The following is a 24,129-nucleotide window of genomic DNA, read 5'->3' as shown; positions in this document are numbered from 1 at the left end:
TAGAATTCATTTCAGCTTCAATTTATAAAATTACAGCATGTTAGTAAGATGATGCCTCTGCTTTCTTACTTTTTAGCCTGATGTTTGTGTTGCTATATGTATAATATTTTCAAATTTTCATGTGAGAAACAATGGGTACGATGGTAGTCTCATGCATGTGAGAAAAACAAAGATTTTTATAGCAGATTTCCTGTAACAATCCTGATGTGTTCCATTGAAATTCACCAAAGTATATTGGTATTGTGGGAGTTCTGCTTGTCTTTTATTTAACTTGCATTCCATTTAATTTGATAAACAACATTGTAATGCTTCCCCACTGCTTACCTATTTTAAACAGGAAAGTGCTCGTTTCACTGAGCAGGCCATGTCCATCTTGAGAGCCCTCTCCAGATTGGTGTCTTCCTTTAGTGATGAGCAGGACCAGCCAGCAGCCAGAAGAACCCTAGAAGAGGCTCACTGCCCCCAAAACATCAACACCACCCTGGGAAAACACCACCAGGTAGCTTGTTTATCTATGGTCCTATGGTGGGACACAGTTTTGATGTACATACAGTGAATATTTCACTCTACTTTATACTGTACTTTAGTAATTTATTAACAGTTAAAACATCTAGATGCAGTCTTTGGTTCAGATTGACTAAATCACATTTAGTATTACATCTGTGACCATATAGCATGTAACTGAGTTGATAATAAATAATAATTCATACTTACACTACTTATGTATTCCTTACTAACCGTTTCACTTAGCCAACAAATTACATTTTTCACTCAACAATTGAGGTCTTTTAAGAGAATGCATATTAAGTATTTTATGACCAATGCCACTCGGGCCTGCGCTTTGCAGTCATTTTACAATAAAAAAAACCACTTGTTTTTCAGCAGCCATGAACGATAACGGCTCTACCTAGCCAGAGGGTCCGCATTATTTGCGGAAACTGCAAAACTGTGATGTAGACTGATGCAAGCTAACATGCAATAAACTAAAGCTTATTGTTTTAATGGGAAAGTTTGGGATTTCTGACATGGGGCTGAATGAGGTACTCATCCCTCGCAAGTGTATTACATGCAGTAGATGGCGGCGCGAGTGTCTCCAGTTTGGGGAAGGAGAAAGTTGTACCGGCAGAGAAACTAAGCAAAGTACTGCTGTGGACAGGGTCACCAGCATTTAAGCCACCTAAAAGCAAAACCCACCAAAAAAATCTATATAAGTTTGAGAGTACGGTATTTTTTCATATTTTCAGCTCTTTCCATTGCTGGCAGACCATTTCCTTTCTCAACTGTAGATTTTCCATATTCCTACGCATAAGCACAACCTGGATGTGCACTATATAACGCTGCCCGATATATCTCTGCTTCTCCAAACTGGGTAAAAGCTGACTGCCATCTATTGCAGCTTTATACAGCCTTATACAGCACCACTTCAAAAATCCCGAACTATGTCTTTAGGGTTGTCTGTTTAAGTGTTATAAGGCTGCTTCTTGTACTTTTTGGAATAGTAAAATAAAATGTTTTTATTTAGGTACCATATTGCCCCAATTGTTAAATTAACCAAATATGTCTGCAGAGCCAGAGCTTCATTATTATCAGTGTTAGTAGATTTTGATTGCTGGAAAGTGGCAAAAGTGGGAAAAGAAGGATAATACACTGTACTAACCTTTGTGGTTATTGCATGATGGAGTCTACAGGGGGGTTAGTCTTGAATGCTCATGAATTATGTCTCATATACACTGTGACCTCTCATTTTCACATATTTATGAGGGTGTAAATTACAAAAATCGAAATATCTTGAAAAATAAGCACCTTCATATACTCAGCGCTCAAACACAGACACACATACAGCACAAAATTGCTAACATCTCTCCTCTTTCTCTTGTGTGCATGTGTGCTGTATGTCTGGGTGTGTGTGTATAGGTGTTTAACCTTGCTGTTTACCACATGCTGTATCACGCTCTGGGCAGGAAGCTGACTGCAGATGAGCGGTTTGGTGTACTGGCCCTAACAGCTGACCCTTCACTCTTGGCCACTAATGCCGAAGAACACTCCCCTATATGTATGTATGTGTCATTTGTGTGTTTGTAAATGTTGTGTTTTCCATTTACATATGATTGTGATTATACACCTAAAACAGGTAAAATTGTAGTGTATAATACACTACATCATCATTTCCCCTACAGTGTATAAAATTGATAAAATGAGTGGATTTAAACACTTTATTACGCCAACGATACCCTACTCAAATGATTTCTGACATGCAAGGAAAGAACACAACTCAAATCATATAAGAGTTAACTTATTTATACTAATTGAATTCAAAATAAATTCCTCTTCAATCATTATACCATATTTAACAGTTTTCATAGTTCGGGAATCAGTATTAACTTGCAATGTTCTGCTGTTACTCTCTTAAGTGGATGCAGAGTTGAAGCCTCCAGAAAGGTGGAGAGACAGGGAGCCAACAGACAGGGAGGTCAAGGCTGTCACCATTCTGCAGGGTGAATTCAAAAGGCACTCAGAACGAAAGATCTTTAATGCCTCAAAACCAGGTAAACACACACATATATATATATATATATATATATATAGTTCAAGTTATCATGGTCAGGTTAAAATGTCGTGTTTCATTTGAATAGTTGCAAATGCTTTCTTCTGATTACACAGTCTTAAATTCTGTTTTCTTCTTCAGTGCTCTATGTTTGAAAGACAAACACATCTGCAGCAACTTGGAAGGCTAAGGGACCAAATTAGACATGGTGGGGGGGGGGGGGACAACACAATTAGCTTATTATTTAGTGTCCAAAAACATCTTCTGCATCTTATATTCACTGTTTGAGTTTGCCCGATGGCATGTATTGAGCCTCAAATATGTATTGATGATACTGCCACTCTTACTAATACACCCTGACAGATGAGGGGTGGCCACAGAGGGGATATAAATACATAGAGGAAACGCACACACACCTGCGCACAACATTCTGCATCAACAAACAAACCTCTCAATAGTGACAGCAAGTGAAAAATGGGAAAGAAAAGACATGGAAACACTGGACAGTTTGTAGGAAAGAATGAGAGATTATATAGAGAGACCGAGCTCAGCAGCTTTTCTTTTGTACTTTTTTTTGTTCTTGCACTGTTTCAGTGCTAATTCGGCTCTTATGCAGGTTGCAGGCAATATTCCCTAAGTTTCAGTTATTTTTAATATTTCTCCAGAGGTGGTGGTAATTATCTTACCACGAAGGTGCATCACTTATTAAGAAAACACAGGAGGTGACACATTGCCCAGACATTTATGCCCGGGACCTGAAGCCAACCGTCTTCTCTGGGCGCCACACATGACACTGTCATCCTCTGAATAACTTGTGAAAATGGGAGTATGCACTGCCTCATTAATGCAGCATTTGCATAAAACAGTGCTGTATAATGCCATAGATGGGATTTTGCCCATTATTTTATGGCTTGAAAATGTGTTTCAAGCATACCAAACACCCAAAATATCCACATAATTATGGAACCCATCTGCCAGCAACACTAAAAAATATTGCTGGTAGTTATATGCCATTAGCATGAGTACACAAACACACACACACACACACACGCAGGCTGAAAAGCTTGACTTTTATAATATAGACCTGTCATGGTTAAGTTCTCTCAAATTATTCATTAACAAGTCAAAGCACAAAGTGCAGCTTTCAGAGTGGCACTTAAAGTAATAGCAAAACACCAATCATATTTTAAAAACACTGCCTGTCTAACTACACTTTGAAAAGCCGTTCATTTAAAGAAAAGTAAGAACTGGCCTTTGCCTATTTTAAATGGCCAAATTCTCAAACCTCAAACAACTTGCTTCTCACCCAACTCTACCACTTTCTTTTTCTCCTTGTGCTCCTTCTTCTCTTTCTGTCTGTCTAGTGCCTCTCGTAGGTTATAAAGATGATAGGAGGTCTTCATCTCTCAATAGCCAGCTTTGGCCCACTATAATGGCTATATGAATTTGGACAAGTGGCCATTTGAAAAGGGAGAGCTGAACACTAGGGAGGGAACAGGGGTTAGGAGGATGAGAGGACACCTATGCCACATGCCACATTTCTCTCACTTACATGCAGAAACACACACTTGCTGACACATACACATGCTCATGAACACATAGTACTACATCTTTAAGCAAAGGTTCTGGGACCTCATTTTTAAATGGTGTGTTATTATTGGCTTAAAACCTTTCTGAATAAACAAACACCGTTTGATTGATTTTCCCAGAATCATTTGCAGCGCACACAAAAAGATCCAGATTTAGGATAATAAACAAAACTAAAAGAACCCCTCAAATATCAGTTTAATCAGGAATCATATTAATTCATAGGGTACTTGCATGCAGTGCAATTTATTCTCATGAATAAGGTGAACAGGAGGACAAATTACATTTAAATTGATGCCGTTTTCAATGTATCAGTCGAGCAAATACGAGTGCATAGTTTTATATCACATTGTTATCACATGTTCGTTGCCATTTTGAGCTAAATGCTGTACGCCAGCGTGTGGTTGTGATGCACAACAAAAACAAAAACACAATATGGAAAATATAGCACTATTTATTAAGTAATTCTTTCAGTGTACTGCTTATGTCATATAAAACAAGTCATAGTCTCATCGGCAGCCTCATTAATTGAACAGTGTTTGTGTAGCCTAAATAAATGTTTAAACACTACTGGAATGCATTTGGTTTACTCTCTTTTCAAACAGGGGAATACAAATTAGTACCTGGGTCATCCCGTCTTCCATGTGTGTCCCTCTCCAACCAGCAACGTCACTACTCGGCTCGGTTATAAGGGGGTGGAGCTTCCTCTGGTGCACAAGTGTTGCATGAAAGTGCATTTTTTTACCCACCAAACAACATGCTTTAGCTTCACCAAAAGGAACGTCAGTGTCACACTGAGTTAAATTTTGTTTTGTAGCTTTTCTGCCAGAATTAGTCATCCTTTTCTTCATGCAGTCAGTACGTATTAATATTAATGAGGGGCATTTCACTGACCATTTATAGTCAACTATGGGCGTTTGAAGGGTCAGACATGGAGCTCCCTCACATGCGCCACATTTCAAGTTGATTGTGATTTATAAAGGAAACTTGCTTACAGATATACGTACGCACGGTTTTAGAAGTCTGAATATTTTTTGGCATACACCATTTTTGGCTTTTGGTCTTACGTACACTATTAGTGAGGATTCTACATACAGTTTTATAAATGAGACCCCTGGTCTGTCAGTGTGGTGACCTGTGTGGTGAGATGAGTGTGAAAGTGAATGTCAAGGTGTGAATAATCTCCTCCTTTCACCTCTCATTGAATGGGGCACAAAATGCATTCTGCAATTTCTGTTTCCTACCCTGAACTAGGTCAGCTATAGCCATTTTTTCATGTGTTTGACAGCAACATGGATTGTCTTTCATCTTTAATGGTGGCTCCTTTTCTGTGTATGTGTGTGTATGTGTTCATGTCATTCAGGCACGAAGGAGAACCTCAGTGCATCTAAGATCCTTTTAGACATGTGGCCGAAGGTTGACGCAGATGCAGAAAAACATGCTGCCCTCTTGCTATGGTAAATTAAGTATTAAAATGCATGATCACAATGATAATAAATAATGTTTACACAATGTTTGAATTAGACAGCAATCAGACAACACCTCACACATCATTAACCTGGCTGATATTTGTTCACACACTTCATTATCAGAGAGAATATGAGGGGCTCCTACTACAGTGCTATATATTGTATGGCATGCGTTTAGCCTCTCTGTTGCACCGCATGGCCAGAATCTGCTCCCCCTCCTGATTGTGGCGGCCTGTGGTGGCCAGGCAGGGAGCATTTTCCACATTGTGTTCCATCTTTTCCCAGTGGTACCATCTGCTGTTTATCCTCTCCCCGTTCCAATCGGCTAGCAGCGTCTGCCGAATGACCCGCTGCCTGGGGAAGTATGTGTGTGCGTGAGTGCTGAGAGCTCGGTCGGTGTGTGTACGGAGGGTGGGGTTAGGGGTTTTGTGAGCCTCTGAGCGTGTGTTTTTCTTAACTGACAGAAACATCCACTTCAGTGAAAGATCACACTGAGACGTGAAGTGCATCTACTTTCCTCCATTGATTTTATTCATTATCCACTACATCAGAAATATTATTAAAAAAGTTTGAGTAAATTTTTTGCTGGTAATAGATTTAGTGACAGCCTTCTTACTATTCACGTGGTTTTAATACTCTGTTTAAAATTGACATTTGTATATGTGCTCTGCCCCTCTGTGTTTTTTGCACAGGTATATCATTGACCACTCTGAGAGTACAGCAGAGCTCTACCCCTGTCAGCAAGATGAGTGGACTAGAATAACGTTTGCTGACTACTCTGTCCCTCTTCAAGACACAGCCGATTCCTGGGTTTTGGTCTTTAGGTTAGAGAACACTGTAGCTTGAAGGTTAGGATTGTCAGCAAAAGAGAATTCCCAACCTGGTTTGGAAAATCTGTGTGAATCCAGGTGTAAAATTACTGATGTCTCCTTCTCACCAAATGTCATACTGTCTGAACTCTCATTCCTGCCAGTAAAGCTAATATAAATGTAAGATGGCATTTCAGAATTTCAACAATAAACAGCGGAAAACTACTTGACAATTTAGTCAGACCTTTTATAACTTGGTTTTACTTGTGTTGTTTGTTAAGAGAGGTATTCCTGGTTCCTAAGGAGATGCTGCTGGTACCAAAGGTCTACTGCCCAATCCCTAATTGTCTGCTGCACATTGTAAATAATGACACAGGAAAGGAGCTGGACATGGTCTTCAACAAAGCAGCACCCAGTGTCTATCAACCTAACAAGGTCTGTCATTGCACTTCAAATGTTCACATACTTGACATATTTTATGTGCTTCCTGCCTGACTTAATCGAAAACTAGGTACAAACTTGACTGTTTGGCGACAAACTGTGGCTACCTGGTGTAATAATTTCTAGTATTATACATGAAACAAATCCTAAAAGAAAACAGTAAATCAGCATTTCTCCTTGTTGTGCTTAACCTATTTCCATCTGTCTTTCACACTCTTTATTGAGTGTGAAAGACAGACAGATTTTATTGTTAAATCTCTCTGTATCTCTTGTTCCAGCTTGGGTATACCTTTGTAGCAGAGGCTGTCGCACCTGAATCACCCCCTGTTGGTGCCAAGTGGAAGATGCGCTTGATCAGCTCAAGTGAAGTCCTTCCAAAACTGTCCCATGAGACTCCACTCAACACCTTCTCAGTGAAGGAGTTCCGGAATTATTATATTCCCAATGAGAAAAACCTCATATGTCGGTAAGAGAATTATAGGGCATAGATTTGATTGAAAAGTTAAGTAGAATAATCATCATAGGTTTTATACTGGTCAACTGAAATTAATTGTTGCTGAGGATGTATCATACAAATAATTTGATCCAGTAACTCTCACGTATTCTTACTTGCAGTACAGTATATGCATGTTTGATAATTAGAAACAAGGTGTGACAATATTCAAAGAGCACATACATTACTAAACCTTATAAGGTTTAGTAATGTATGTGCTCTTAACATAAGACAACATGAGGGGTACTCTGAGAGGCTAATGGTACCCACAATCATTTGAAACTTTTTTTCCACAGTTACAATGTGCAGGTGACGGCAGACGTCCTAGGAACAATTCAGTTTCAGACTTCCAAGCCAGATGTGTTGATCCGTCTGTCCATTCTGGACCATGAGAAGGAGGTGGCTGGCAACACCGGGAAGGGCCATGTTGTAATTCCTGTGTTCTTCTTCCTGGCCAACAAAGGTAAGCAGTCATTAGGTTTAGTAATTTTGTCAGACAGCCTTTTATCTGTGTGTTAGATTTCAAAAACACAGGACAACGTATCAATACTCGTTCGTATCTATGTGTGAGAAAGTTACATTTTCAATATCTGTTTTCATCTGTGATTTCCTTACCATCATAATTTAACCCCAACATATGGAAGCTATGTAACTGTGTCACAGCCATTTCCCTTACAGTGGTGATTGAGTGGACATGCTGTATGAGAAAAAGAGGTGAGGGTATGCAGTAAATATTATAAGCAGGATTCAGCCCACAACATTACACATTAAAGGCAGCAGGAACCTCCTTATTTGTGACCATTTTCTGTCTTGTTTTTTGTTTTTCAACATTCTAAGCAGTTCTCCCATGGACAGTGCTCTGTGGCTAGCCATCCCCAAAGAGATTAATAGCACCAACACTTTACTCTAAGCTAATGCATACACCTTTGGCTCTTTGTAAGCACACATACCTGTACACATATAAATGAGACTTCAATTCCCTCAGGAAAGTGCTGTTAGTAAAGGTTCTTACAATATGTTCATCAGCAGTCCATACTGAAACCCTAGAACCATCCTAGAATCCATGAACAGTCATGTCTTTCAGCCTGGTGCAGAGCATGCTATTCAGACTCAGGTTAGAATTAAGTATATGTAGTACATATATTCAGGCCAGGTGCTAGATAAAAAGAGTGATGAAAGGCAGTTCTTTATATCTACAAGATAACTACTATGATATACAAGATGCAAATTGACCTTTTTTTAAGCATTGATTTGACATGCTTTAGGTTAAAACATATCCAATAAACTCTTAAACAGGTGCAGTAATTCAGTTTGCAGAAATTCCTTTTTGAAACACAAAATCTTATTTGTCTTGCACACTTGTTTTTTCTGCTGCTTAAAACTACACTAATGTATTTTGTGTTGATAACCCTCCCCAAACACCAAATAGCTTGACATTGGATTTAGCATTAAGAGTTGTGTAACTTGTCACTAGTGAGCTGGGATTAATGTTTGGGCAAAGGGACTTTGAGGATAGTATTTTCGAAGTGAATGGCAGTATGTATGCGGTGGATTACTTGATTTTACCACCCCTTGGATAGAGGGTTAAAGCGGTTGATTTACTCTGTTTTTGGAATAGTCCTAAACCAATGTATTTATCCTGTTGGTAGAATTGAATGTTAAATATATAGGGTCTCAGTCACAAGGAATAGTTTCTTGTGGCTCAAAAGGATTTGAAAGAAGTCCTCTAAAAAGCCAAGTTCGCGTCAGAGAGTGTTATTAATTAGTTCTACTTGTAGCAAAGAAATAGTACCTATAAAAAAATCTGTGGCTTATCCAGAGTAACAGGAACCTTGTTTCTGGAAAGAGATATAATTATTATTATTATTATTATTATCGTCTTTTAGCATTTTACCCTACTTATTTGATAGATAGTAGCTATAGGGACAGGAAATACAGGGAGAGAGAGGAGTATGACATGCAACAAAGTCAAACCAGGGATGATTCTGTTAAATGGTCAGGGTCTTCATCTACCAAATGTCCCATTGAAATTGTCAAATGTTCTTGTTCAACACACTGAGCAGCATCAAAAAAATCTAATTGTATTGGAGAGTAATACAGAAATTACCTGCGTACCTAAAATACCTGGGCAAATAAGCCAAAACTATCTGCATAGGTAATTACAAGTAATGGTTAGTGAGGAAATATTTTTTGTTAGTATTACTTTAGTTTTGAGAGAACTGACCCTTTAAGTAACATTGAACTGGCTTTTTGCTATGCTAACACAATCGACAGTAAAATACAGGCAGACAGTAGAGGCACTACACACAAGAGCTCTCCAAAACCTGCCTCTCAAATGCTTTAGTCTGCTTTTCAGTCGATGCTTCCATCAGTTACAAAAAGACAGATTGCTGACCACTCTTGTCTTTTCTCAGATATGGGCTTAGTTTAATATATCCCTTTGTGTTACAGCACCCAGTTGCACTGATGAGGAGAACCAGAGCCAGAAGGGATCCCCCACCCAGGACAAGGGAATCAAGGTGGTATACACTTCCCAGCTAAGAGATAGGCAGGATGGCACAGCTGGGAAATCAGACTCCTTGTCTGACCAGTCTCAGCCTCCCACAGAGACTATGGTATCACTGAAAACTGCCTGCATGGTTATCTGCTGTTGCTCAAAACACTGTACCGATCTCACTTGCACACGCACACAAGCGTGCATCTCAGTTTCCCTCTCTGTCTTTTTCACCCACTTGCTTACTGCCTGTGTTGATATCAATTTTTCACTGCCAGATACACATAACGCCTCACTTGCAGGCATGCACACGCACAGACACATGAACTTACACACACCCACACACACATTCATGCGCAGACGGAATTTGCAAGAGGAGAGTGGCAGAAACCGGAGGGGTGGTTTGTTGTTACCGTCTGACTTATCCGTGCTTGTCAGAGAGTAGTGATTTGTGCATGATTTATGAGTCACTCGATTGTCTGAAGACCCGCTATCTAACAGTCTTGTTATCAGAGTTTGATGATTGCCAAAGTATGTAGTACGTACTGTGTGTGTACCATCACACACTCACATACACATTTTACACACCACATACCAATTGTACAGTATAAACAAGTCCATAAAAGAACCAATAATTTAAATGTTCCCTCAGTAACTGCTTACACCTCATAAATAAATACAGTTAATTTGACATTTACAGTGGTAGATTGAGGCTTTTAACAACAAAAGCTTATCTTTTTGCAATAGACCTATCAAGATGTTTATTTAGGTCACAGCCAGCACATTTTACTAATACGTTTTAATACCAAGTCTCTTCAACAAATTAACCCAACAATGTGGTAACATCAATAGCATTGAGACAGATCATGTCAGATCCCACAGATCAGAGCGGCAGCGGGCCAAAATAAACAGCTCTTAATTAGGACTTAGTCCACCGATCAACACTTGGAACAAAGGGTTAGTGATTAGAGAGCTGTTTTGCACCACAGGGACACACACCAGACATATTGATGCTCGGTACCAATGGATAAATGGGGAAGGCTCCTGTAGTGTAATCTTTTGAGGAAGTGAACACACTTGTAAACGCATGAAAAAACAAACTCTGGCTTTCATTTTATCTATAGAGATCTACGGTGGTGGTGCAGGAATTCATAACAACACATCACTTTCTGCAAAACGCATTTATTAGGTTCTGTTACAACTACAATCATTAATATCAGACAAAATAAAACAAATTTTCTGTTTTTGTAGAATGCGCCTCACTCTATTAGTTTGAGTCTCACCTTGGGATTTTGTTGAAACTCTGTCTTTTCTGTTCCGTGTGATGGATGTGGGAGTTACCACCCTTGATATAATCTTGGCTTACACACCCTCTGCCTCCTCTCTCCTTTTGTGCCAAGCATGTGCTTCTGTCAAAGAGGGCAGAGAACAGCAAAAACGAAATGTGCAGTTCTTTAAGATCTCTGTGTGTCTCTCTGAATCATCAGCACTAGTTCAGTTCACAGCTGTATGTTCACACAATACAAAATAGCATGCACCTTATGTTGGCTCTGCATTTATGGTGTTGTATTCTAGATGCATTATGCGGTATATGTCTCTTTTTTGTAATGCGTGCATCTGTCTGTCACGTCGTGAGTAATGTGATGTGATGTGATGTGGGTGTTGTACACTGACTTTGCCTTGTCTGTGTTTCACAGGGTCATAAGTATGTGGTGCAGGCAGAGGTGCTTTATAAGAGCTGGGATTTGGATGAGTCTCAGCTGGCTTTTGTCCATATTCTTAGAGACTTGAAGAAGAACGAAATGAGAGGTACAAACTTAAGTCATAAAAGCCACATCAAACTGTAAGATAAATTCAGTCTCTCAAGAAAAAAACAGAAAAGAAAGTCACTGATTATATTTCGCTCCCTTTAAAAACATTAAATAGTCTAAAGTCTAAATGTGCACAGTTCAGATATCCCTATAATGGGTAATGAAGCATTTTCATTTATATTATTGCATTCAGACATTTTTAGAATGGATTTTCTGATATGGCTGTCATCTTTGGGTTATTTTGCACAGCTTATTTTTGTGTTCAGTGTGAAATGTGGCAGATACTCAGCAGGCAGTGTCAGAGGCCAAGGCAGGCGTTGTTTGTTCTTTGCTTCCGCTAGCCAGGGGCCTGTTAATCACAAGCCTAATGAAAGCCAAATGAATACAGCTGCTTTTGCAGATCAGAGTGTGATTTCTTGTGCCCACTGGTCGCTGGCTGAGGCAATAATCCTGTCCTCTGCCACCAACTCTGCTTCTCTGCCTTTAATCATGCTGCACAAATTGGATCGATTGAAAGATCAGGGCTTTGAAATTTGCAGAAGCTTTCGTAAAAATTTGGAGGGGAAGGATTAATTGTGGCTCGGGTGGATGTTGATCTCAAAGAGGTGCTGCATGAGTGACAATTTGCATGATTGACTGAAGAGAGAGGCCAGCTCGCTATCACTGAATTCTCATTCTCTTCCCTCTGTTGCTTCTGACAATGGCCCCAGTATTTACCCATTCAGTTTGCATGGCATAAAGTCTGAGGATGATATGTGCGTCTTTCTGTGAAAGACTTTCCAAAATCAGATCAGATGTATCTTGACTACAGAGGAAGACAAACCCCTCTTCATGTAATTATTACGGTAATGGTCATGTGTCAGATGAACAAGTAAGGATTTGTTCCTGCTTAGATATGGTGTGTGTTCATCTAATCATATGCATGTGTTCTCTGCTCACGTGATATGTTATGGTTTTGGTATGCTCGTGGGTTTGTCCATGTGTGTATGTGTATGCCAATGTCCACGCAAACCTCCTGTGGTTTTCCAATAAGCTTGTGAAAGTGGGTCAATAGGAAGTCAAATGAAGTTGGCTCTTGCCCCCTGGTGCCCTGGGAAATATCTCAGCAGGAAAGTGAATTAATTTCACCCAGTTAAACTCTGTCTCAGTGGTGAGGCTGTGCCCTTGATCATGCTCCCTACATGCTACATGGCAACACACGCACTACATGCCATGCCAAGCTTTGAAACCTCTTTAACAAGCTGTTTAACAAGCTGCAGTCAAAATACTGTTGTGCATGTTAAATGCATGCACATTTACGCATCTCTGCTTCACTGTTAAAGCAGTCCACTGTCAGCAGTAGCTGTACATGTATTTCTGGCAAGATTTTTCATCCCCTTGCCAGCCTCCTTGACGTTTTCTTTGCTGTGCTATTAAAAACACATTTTTAGTATCTAAACAATTTCTGCAAAGATTGATACATTGTATTTAAGCTTGGCCGACTGAAAATCAGTTCTCAATGCATGTATCCGTCTGAAATTACAACAACGCAGACTGATATTTAGGTCCAATTTGAACATTGAATTTCTATATAACTTGATAAGAGTAACTCAATAGGCATTCACCAAAGCTGTTCAGGCAGAGTGGCAGGGTGTCAGCTAAATGATGGATTATTATGCCTCTCTATATCAGAGAAGTGAGACTCATAGTTAAAGCTCCATGTAAGCCGGGGTTTGTGTTCATTTCAGCTATACAGTGCAACAGTGCCATCTAGCACACGTGCGACCACACAACACATGCAGTGTTTGCCCACTTTGTCACACTCCCACTCCAGATGAGCTTTAATTGTGTTGAGCAGGATGTGAACGGCAGGGCTTAGCTGTGAAGATGAATGTACACCAATGGATATGGTACGTGTTGAAAAAGGAAGTGTTTTAGCCTTTCCAAGGCATAATTATATTTATTAAAACATGTCAAATGTTTGGGGAAAAAAATTTCTTTTTACAAAAATGTAAGGTATGTCTGCACAATCCTAAATACCACACTCAGGTATTCAGTTTCTATATTCAGTAGTTACTCACTTTAATGTTAAAATGCTTGTAAAAGTAAAATTTTGTCAACTTCAGAATACTAAGGCATGCTGAACAATGTAAATGTTTAAAATCCCTTTATGATGTAAAATATTTGATGATAATAGTCAAGCTTTTACATAATTAACACCATGTTGCAGCTGAAGTTGTAGGTGGTGTTAGAAAAAATGAAGCTATCTAATCTCTGTTTGCAAAATGTAGTATACAGGCCTGAGGACTTGAAGCGTTCATCCACTGACACGTTGATCCACGGTGGACACAAATCGGACACACCCAAAGCCAACCGCAAAGGCGAAGGTGACAAGGAGAAAGGGAAGCCAGCTGCCGTCTCCAAATCTGGCTCCAGGCAGGAAACGGTAACAACAACAACAACAGAACACCACAACCCTGTCAACAATATTATGTTTATATATTTCATACTCAAAGATGAGTTGTTGGAGCTTTTCATCATATGTGCCAAATGGCATTTCCCAAGAAGAACTGTTTGTGTTTCATTAGATTTTATATCATTAGACATTCTTATTCGATGACATTACAATACCATATGCTACATACTTTGTTTTAGCAAGGTCAAATCGACTGCTTTTGTAATCTCTTACATAAGTTTATATTCATTGTATACCTTCCACAGTATCATATGTTAAGAAAATATAAAAATTTGTAAAAAATAATTAGAAAAGGTAGTTATACTAACCTTTTTGAGAGGAGGTTGTGGAGGCACTTCAGTGGAATACACACTTTACTCCTCTTAACAGATTCCCATCCAAACTGCATCTAAAAATGAGATTGTTGTTGAACTCCTGACATTTCTAATATCATATTTTTAGTTTGTTTTATCAGGCAGGTCAGCATTTGCATATTTGTTTGAGTCTGCTATCATCCGAATCTGAAATGCTAACAAAGAGAGACTGGCATCGACCAAACCCCACAACTGCCAGGATTACCTGCGTGTATTTACGCTGAATAAGAGACACTTCTCTTATCACACACTATAATCTCATGGGCTATAATTCTCTGTATAATAGACTTGGTTTAGTAGTCAGAAACAAATCTCTGATGCACATAATAATAATAATAATAATAAATGCATTTTATTCTCTTTATTTTATTTTATTCTCTACTGCACTACACGTCAAACCCTAAAGAAACTGACATTTGAAAGTCAGATTTTCACAGTGCTAGTCCTCTTCAATACATTTTCATTTTAAACATAAATATATCTGAATAAATGAACAAAACTTGATCTTTTATTTACAATGACGACAAGATGGTGGAACCGGAGTCACAATCCTCGGCGGCCGGCAGGCTGGCTGTGCACTAGCCTGTCTGAGCTGTTCATTGAAGAGACATACTCATACTGTTGTTGTGGTACGTTGACCTACTTCTGGGATGTTTTTGTGCGTGAGCATATGCATTACTTTTTTTGTGTGTGCATGCTTTGCGCGTGCATATGTTTGTGCAGAGCCTTGACTTGACAAAGCCGAACTGGACGCTGCGTGTCGTCAGTGACAAGAGCAAAACAGGGAGCATCGAGGTGACGAAGGACACAGAGAGAATGGACCAGATTAAAGCCATTAAAAAAGCCTGGGAAATGGCAGAACCAGGTCGCTTTGCTAAGGTAACCCAAAAGCTGTGTTTGTACTCATGGTTAAATGTAATTACTTTTCAGCAGAAATCTTTTTTAATGAAGTGTCTCCAATATATTGTCTATCTCTTGTGGCGATATGAAAGGTATGATTACGAAAATGTGTTTTAATTTTTAACTTTACTAAGTTCATTTTGACAGGATGTTTTGCTGTCTTTTTAGGCTTTACAGTCTCGTCTCAAATTTCATGAACAAATCCAACATCAAGCAAGTGATGAAACTACTACAGATGATGCAGAAAGCAAAGAGCCCGGTACCGTACTCTAGATACACACACACAAACACACACACACACACACACTCAATCGTATACATACAGTATGTATGTATGGGCACTCTCTGTTTCCATTACTTGTCACATACAGTATGGTAATGATGCCTTTACTGATTGTTTCTTAACAGCTGCTCCCAGATCTACTCAAAAGCTGACTGAAACCTCATGCTCCTATCCTCCCATGGACTACTCATCCTTCATCAGGTGCTTCATAATGTGTTCACATAGTTATACAGATACATAACTGTACATTGAAGAATGATCAGTTTCAGTCTGTTTAAACACTGTGGTTAGTTGTGTGTACCTCTCTGTAACTGACATTGGTTCAGCCTGTTCCAACAGACACATTCATATCTGTGCTTAGAGGGCAGAGATGGAGAATAATACACAAACCACCAAGACAGAGTCATCATCTCAGTGTAGTTTTCTAACAGGCTATTTCTTTTTTCCCACTGTTGAAGTCATAGTGTATGCGGTCCAGTTGCTTAATGTAGGATCACTCTGCTCCTCCAGCTTTGTGAGCCTGAATTAAGCCTCTGCTGCAAGGGCTGATTGCACTAGGGGGTTGTTTATGTGTGGATGTCTGTGGACATAACCAGCATCCTCATTCTCAGCAGATTGGTTCATACAGTATCTGCAGGACAGATAGCGAGAGATTTCTTGTGGTTATGACATTTGCTCCCATTGGTGCTGTGAACTGCAGTGTTACAAGACTGGACACTTTGGCTGGCCAGAAAGGGTAATGAATGGACTTCCAGAGCACAGGGATGTAAACTGTATAATGTAGAGATTTTAAGGAGAGGCTAAGTGGTAAAAAAAATCATGTGTATGTTGCCTTAAAACTTAGCGATTCTTTGTTATTATTTTGGTTTCAGTCCTCTGTGTGTCTGCTTCGTGGCTGACTTGACCCATTTTAAAACAAAATGACTGGCTTCAAATTAGTAGTACCAGTGCTTTAACTTCAACGTCATGTTTTTGTAAAGAATTGGAGAGGTGTACTTAACATTGGCAATAGAACGACCATGAATGTCAATTATTAATATGTTAATATCAATACACAGTTAGTGTCACAAGCACCTCAGTTTCTTGCCTCTGTGTGTCAACTTTTAGCTTTTGCCAGTGTCAGTGTTCTGGAGGGAAGAGTCACCCTCCACGGTTCCCATCAGAGTCTCCCATTACTCTCCCTCAGACCATCTCTCTCTCTGTCCGTCGCTCTCAGTGATAAATGAGATGATATTTGGGTCTGTTAATTAGAGAGCTATTTCAGGACCCCAATGAGCTCGTCGCTCCAATGAGATGTGCCCCCTCTCCCATCACCTCTCCATCCTGTCCTGCTGTGTGTGTGTGTGTGTGTATGTGTGTGTGCGTGCATGCACCCACACATGTGTCCGCGCCCAGCTGCTAATGGCCTCTGACACTGTGGCCTGCAATCCGAGAGAGAGATCCTGCGGAGGAGTCTATTAGGGGACTCTGATTAGTCTGCAATACACCTCTTTCTCACAAAGAAGCACCACAAGGCAACATCATAGATTCACACTCATGCATGCCATCTTTATAGCATTTGCACACGCTGTTACACGCAGTGAAAGAGGTTGAACAGGGCAATGTTCATTAACCAAATGAACTTCATCATCACCTCAAGTGGCCTCCCCTCCTCATTAAGGTCAGCTTATAGGGAATAGGCAGCCATATTTAGCACTCTCTTTAAATTCCTCCCTCTGCGTTGTGCCTCAGAGGGTTATTCCCAGTCAGTTCTCGTCCTCATACAAACATACACATGTTGACTGGCTAATGGCCTCACACATTCACTCTATGTATGTCTCTCTTCTTTCCACACACACAAATGAATGTCATTTAACTACAATCAATTCTTTACAGAGAAATACCCAAATCCAGTGGTTACAACCAAAGCCTCACTCTCTGGGACATGAGATAAGACATTGGACTGCGTGTCCATCGTTTCCTCTGCCTACCTCTGCATTTATCAGCCACATTTCCATTTTTATTTGTCTCGCCTGTGTCACCATTGTCAGTTGTCCCATCTCAGAAAATAGCCTGGAAGAATTGGTAGAATTTGATAACATTTGCTATACTGAGTATCCAGTATTAATATCTGATCTTCAAAATTCTCCCATCAGTATTTATCTTGAGTCTTTTACAAAACAGGATGTACCCTTTATGCCATTGGTCGGCAATAGGCGGTCCACAGGCCAAAGCTGGCCCACCAGCAATAATATCTGGTCCGTGGCCAGATTACTTTGATAGCTGCTTTTAACAGATCTCAGTCATGACAGCAAACTGACATAATCACTTCCAAGTGATTGTGACTACAAAATAAAAGCGTGAGAAAATCTTTGCAGTAGTACTTTATGTTGTCTTTAATTGAGAGCTTTTACTTTGAAAGGTTCCAAAGAAAATTCAAAAAAGTATCTGGCTTGCTTGACACACCTCTGAAAAAGCCGTCAGAAAATGTGAGATCGGATTCCTCTGAATGAGAAATGCAGGAATTTCCTCTGCCTGGAGATACTGGGAAAATGAAAATAAGCGTCCATCTGTCGAGATGCATACACTCCTGCACATTTTTGCCTTTTGTGTACAGCTCATGAATGGTGGCATATACATATATATATATATATATATACATATATATATGTATATGTATATAGTAAAATAAATTATCCAGCATTTCTGGTTAGAGACCATATTGAAACAACATTAAACATATACACATTGTATCAAGTCCTTGTGTACGTCTTTAGACGCCAGAAGGATTTTCCAGCGCTGATGAACCCACAGATAGAGGCAATCCAGCAGAGGGAGCGCTTAGAAAAGATCCAGACGTACCGGTTGGTCCGAGGCAACGTGCTAGAGCACCAGAAACAGCATGAGCTCGACAGGAGGGAACTAATGAGACAACAGCTGGAGATGTATGAGAAGATGCAGGTCAGTCTAGACAGAGAAAAACCTCTGTGCTGTCTAAAAGTTTAGATGTAAAGATGTAGACAAATAATGTAGTAATAATCAGCATTGACTATCAAAATGAAAGAGAGTGAGAAAGATTTGTTGTCAGCTTCCTTTCCCTCTGGTTAGACATCATTCTCTAACTTCTATCTCTTTGCCTCTCTGTCTTGTCTCCAGGCAGCCTTGTGGCAACGCTGTAAGAAATTCCATAACGCTTGCGAGGCATTTAGTAGCCGTCAGATGGCGGCCATGAAAAAGGAACAAGAAGAGAAACCGGCGCTGGAGGAGGCCCAGCAGGCACTTCTAGAAAAAACAACCCCCACCCCTGCTGCCGCCCAGCAGCCCAACAAACGTGCCAAGACTGCTGGCAAGAAGAAATGATGGCCATTGGCACTAACTTCCCATCTCAATTTCCTCAGCAGACACCTCCCAACAAGTCTGAACACTGAATAATCTTGGTCTGATCACAATATTGTAGCCTGCACTTGATTATATAATACCTAACCAAAAGATTGTTGCTGCTCTTGATTTAGAGCCACGAGAGCTGGTGTCTCTTGCTTTTATCTCTGAAAATATGAAACTAAGGAAAAGTTACTTTGGTAATGTTTGTAATGTTGTTTTTTTTAACCAAAGATGTTCATACTTTCACAGCATTTATACTGTATTCTGTGCTATTAAATCACATTCTTATAACACACATATATCCACTGTATACACTGTTCACCTACAATAGCAGTCTTTGTAGTTTTTGTTAATTTTCCATCGGAAAATATCAAATATAATACATTTTTAAATGACAAAATGGCCGTTACTGACCATGTGCAGACATGTAAAACCATTTTCTCTTTCATTGCACTGAGAATGTCAGGCCATCTCACTTGCCATGTATGGCTCTGACTTTTCGATGCCCAGTATGCCTGATTATATTCTGCAAATCTTTTGTTTTATAGAAGGTCACTGTATTGACTGTATTACTCAAGGCATGCTGAATACAGCTAACCTCCCATGATCTGAGTGGTACTGATTGATTGATATGTTCTTGCTGATGGAAGTCCACAAGAGTACAAGACCAAGACAAGTGTTGTATATGGAAAATGCAACATAGGGAGGTTGCACGGTGACTATCTATTCCTTTAATACCCAAGCTTGATGTGAATATATTTCAAAACAGATGGTTAGTTTACTAATATGCATGAAACTGTTGATCAATCTGGTGTTTCTGTGTTTCAGATGAATTTTATATTTTATCTTAGCTTAGCATTTGGAGTGCATCTTATTGGTCTTCATCCTAGAGTCATCTGATCAGCTGAGGAATGGGAAGCTAAATTGGAAATGAAAGGGAAGAGGGTGCCATCTAGTGGCTGTGGGCATTCATAAATTTTCATTACCGGGCCTGCACTATGCTATTTTCATGGGTGACAATAATGAATAGTTCAATTTTGTGCGGCTGCATGATGGAAATTATCATTACACAATGTGTGCATGTGTTAGTGGGTGTGGATGTGCATGTGTGTACAAGATAGCAGGATGAGAAGAATTAGTTGTGCCTACTTGCATGTGTGTGTATGAGCAAAGTCATCCTGCAGTAATCCGCTCCTGCTAAAGCTTTTGTACACTGCGGCTGACAATTCATTTATTAAAAGTATTGTTTGTTGGACATTATTTCCTTTCATTGATGATATTCTACTTACTTTAGGAACAAACACCATATTGTATGAATCAGATCTTAGTTGAACTCGTACACAGATGCTGTAGACACAACCAAACTTGAACAGTAATTTATGCGTGTTAACACCAGCACATAATGTTTAATATAAATGCATTCACCTACAGTAGTAGCTCTCCCCTCTGCACACATACTTATAACACAATGTCTGCATGTGTACATTGCGCACAGTGTTTTTTCTGCTCATAAAAATGTGCTGCTGTGTGTATTTTGCACTGTTCAGTCTGTCAGGCCTCATCTAGCCAACCACTATTTCTACTCTTGTAACCGCATGACAGAACTAATCCTGAAAGCCTTGTTCCTGGCACAGAACATTCCCTCTTGTCTCTGCTCTGTTCCCTCTCGCCCAATTCATTCCTCCCCTTCTAAAACATAAGCTGTTATTTGCTGTTTTCCGTACACCTAAACCCTCCTCCTCCTCCTTCGTGCATGAGGTATAGTGGTTGGGTGTGAGTATATGTGTGTCGCACCATTCTGTTGTTAGACAAAGAGATCACCCGACGCTGTAATCATCAGTGACGTGTGTGTATTAACAGAGAGGCTGTTTGTTAATTGGCAGCTGTTGGCTGGTGGTTTGATGCAAATGTGTTGTGAGCGACAGAAGAACTCTGGTGTAACCTTGAAAAAGGGTACAATCGACCACTGCGTGCGTGTGTGTGTGTGTGTGTGATTGTATGTGTGCATTTGACTTCCCACAAGTAATAAGATAATATTTGATTCTTAAATGGACCCACATAGAGGGATGATGAAATTAATTGAAACTAGATACAGACTGCCAGAGTGGTGTGGAGACTGCTGTGGCTCTTTAATTCATTTTCCATTTTGGAGGTAATAATTCAACAATACCTTAATCAATTTCTTTGCTGCTACTTTTGAGAATGACAAAGGGGCATTCTAACTTTCAGGAATTTTGGGTCTCTTTATAGCAGTACAGTTTATACCTGCTATGTGTGTGAGCTATGGTGCTGTCCTTTCCCACCTTCCTCAGATCTCATGTGGCTCATTACCAGGGGTCTCAGCCTTCATCAAGCTTTTAATGTGTCCTACGTGAACTTAGCTGCATATCAGTTAGTCGTTAACGTTAAAATGTCTTATCTATTGTTGTGCAGCAGTTCAGGCCTTAATATCTTGTGGTGTGCAATCAAGGCAGGAGTAGAATGCCATACACAAGCAGACTAAATTACTCTTTTATTTCATCCAAATGTGAGATTAGATTCATCCAAGACAAGACCCATTGCAAAACTTGATAAAGCTGTATGTGAAAAGCATGATTTATTGACTATACACAAAGTGTATTAATTAATCTTTACTCTTCAGTCACTCTCTTGGATAACTTTGTAGCATGAGCTGCAGATACAAGACACAAGGCAATTTTTACACAAGTCTTTTTAAAGAAATTGTATAGATGAGAAGGTGGATACTACTCTCAAGTCCAGATGCTAAATATGAAGCTAAAACCAGTAGACAGCTATTTTAGCTTAGCATAATGAGTGGAAGCAAGGGCTAAAAGCTAGCCAGACTCCAGTAGACTCCTGGAGCTGGTGTGCTGGCTCTGGGACCCTCTCATCCTCTCTGTATGTTATCTTTGCAGCAGCGACAGCTTGCTAACCCACAACTTAGCTAACGTTAGTTACATTACTTGCTGTGTCTATATCATGGTATTTGTCATGGTATTGGATTTCCCCAGAATCGCTAACTCCACCTTCAAACAAATGTGAAAATTTTTTCTTAGTTAGTTGGTAGGTGGATTTTAATTTCTGTGGACACAGCCAGGCTAGCTCTTGCCCCAATTTGCAGTCTTTATGCTAAGCTAAGCTAATCGTCTCCTGGCGGTAGCTACATATTTAACAAGCAGATATGAAAGTGGTATCGATCTTTGTGTTAGCCTTACCTTGTTCTTTGTACCTTTGTTGGCTGTGGCTGTTCCCTTTTAATACAGGAAGTTGATGGGTGGAGCTCTGGTCAAGAGATACAGCACATCTGAGCAGGCTGGGCTCAGGAGGCTAAATTGGACCTACAGGGTCCTCTCACTCTCTTCTGCTGGCCTGCAGACCGATCAGTTTGTTCTTTGTCTTTCACACACACAAACGTACTCACCACTTGCACAAACAGACACTGTACTCATACAAATATAGTGACAGACACACTATTTTTAACTTAGTTTACTTAATTAAAACATTTAGTATTATTTACAGACTGTGTGGTTTTCCTCTCTTGTCACTTACTGTCGAGCCAGGTTGTGACACTCGGTAAAAAATCAAATAAGTGTATTTCCCAAAATGTTCAACCTTTCTTTTTAATGTGCCTCTCTGATTATGCACCACTCAATGTTTTTCTTCCATAACAAACTGTAGACTTATTTTGCATTCAATCTGTGATGTCTGCAAAGAATATGCAGCGCCCTTCAGGTCTTCAACAGCCTTATGCTCAGTAAACTACTACACAGAAACATGCATCCCCCCACACGTCAGTAAACACACACACACACACACACACACACACACACACACACATACACACACACACACACACACACACAAACACATACACATACATACACACACAAACATACATTCCAGCTGGCTTGGGGTGGATACAGGGTCCTTTGACTTATTGGCTCGATATGCTGCAGCATTGTGCCATTGTTGTTACGCTCTCCCTCTGGGACTGTATGTCTTTAGAGGTTCTGTCCTTAGAGCCTGCTCTGCTGATAAAAGACAGAAGAGCAAGACTTTGAAAGAGAGAAGCCTGTGCTGCCGTGGCTCAGCTCAGAAGACAAGGGTCAAAAAGCCAAGCCTTTACTGTATGTTGACAGTGACAACGCTCAAGGGGAAAGGGTGAGGGCTCACAGATTGATGCCCAGGCTTTACTGCAGTAATCCAAAACCCCTTTAATACACACATGCGCGTGCAGACACACACACACAGACACGCACACACACACACACACACAAACCCCCCAGACTGGCAGACACAGAAATGCTGACCTGGTTGCAGCCTCATTCTTGTAACCCAGCTATTTCTCTCCCCTGCCTCACCTTGCTTTGGCTTCTCTCTCTCTTCAGTCTTCTTTGGCCCGCTCTCAAGTTACGCCACCCCTCTCTTCAGCCAACAAAGCACAGCTCTGCAGACATGGGCGGAGGGGCAAAAAATAAAATAATGAGTTGGAGGAAAGCTCACAAAAAAACTGCTACACTTCAGACTTCTAAAAGCAGAGTGAATAAAGCACTGAACACAAGGTCATCATCACCATAGAAAAACAGTACCTGTCATCAGATTTAGGTGACAAGTGACCCATAGCATGAGAAACCCTGTGTAAGAATGTGTTCTGTTGTAACTTAAACAGATAAGCTTTTTAATTGTATCTTCCTTATTTCCCCAAGGCCCTTACTTATCAGCATCTACAAGATCCTCCCTGGACTACCAGTTACTACTTTGTAAAGATTAGTGCATCCCTACTTGAAGGTCAAACTGAGTCAATATTTAAACAGGGCTGAGGAACCGCATGTCGGGGCGGATCTGTGGTCCAGCTCTGTGTACACTTAAAGATTTGACACTGACAGCAGAGATAGGCAAGTTGCTATTCAAAGCGTAGGCCTGTGTTGACAGCTGTCCCTCACTCAGTACATCGCTACATCATTTGTACAGTGGCGGGATCAAGGGATTGTGTGTATTGTGTGGGAACATGTGTGTGTGTGTGTGTGTGTGTGTGTGTGTGTGTGTGTGTGTCTATACATACTGATAGTTGTTTTTGCATTTGAGTTGCCTTCTGGGACATTTTAGACTAACATTGCTTGACAGTTATA

General features: G+C 40.1%; 1 protein-coding gene across 1 annotated transcript in view; it reads left to right on the top strand.

Moving 5' to 3' along the window:
• The window catches only part of adgb (androglobin), a 43,427-nt gene extending 24,128 nt beyond the window's left edge, over positions 1-19,299 (top strand). Inside the window, exons 20-35 of the mRNA XM_038727795.1 lie at positions 338-499; positions 1,915-2,053; positions 2,412-2,546; positions 5,496-5,589; positions 6,294-6,425; positions 6,692-6,845; positions 7,130-7,317; positions 7,641-7,807; positions 9,796-9,863; positions 11,536-11,647; positions 13,920-14,074; positions 15,181-15,336; positions 15,526-15,616; positions 15,766-15,841; positions 18,397-18,580; positions 18,776-19,299. Of these exons, the coding sequence (XP_038583723.1) occupies positions 338-499; positions 1,915-2,053; positions 2,412-2,546; positions 5,496-5,589; positions 6,294-6,425; positions 6,692-6,845; positions 7,130-7,317; positions 7,641-7,807; positions 9,796-9,863; positions 11,536-11,647; positions 13,920-14,074; positions 15,181-15,336; positions 15,526-15,616; positions 15,766-15,841; positions 18,397-18,580; positions 18,776-18,979 (2,217 nt within the window). The 3' untranslated portion in view covers positions 18,980-19,299. The remainder of the gene's footprint in view (positions 1-337; positions 500-1,914; positions 2,054-2,411; positions 2,547-5,495; positions 5,590-6,293; positions 6,426-6,691; positions 6,846-7,129; positions 7,318-7,640; positions 7,808-9,795; positions 9,864-11,535; positions 11,648-13,919; positions 14,075-15,180; positions 15,337-15,525; positions 15,617-15,765; positions 15,842-18,396; positions 18,581-18,775) is intronic.
• The last annotated feature ends 4,830 nt before the right edge of the window (positions 19,300-24,129 follow it).

The sequence above is a fragment of the Micropterus salmoides genome, unplaced genomic scaffold, assembly GCF_014851395.1.
Source record: "Micropterus salmoides isolate LMB-PRFRI ecotype aquatic unplaced genomic scaffold, ASM1485139v1 Ms_hic_scaffold_18, whole genome shotgun sequence".
NCBI lineage: Eukaryota > Metazoa > Chordata > Actinopteri > Centrarchiformes > Centrarchidae > Micropterus > Micropterus salmoides.
Note: the sequence above shows the minus strand (reverse complement) of the source record. Positions and strands in the feature narration are given on the sequence as shown.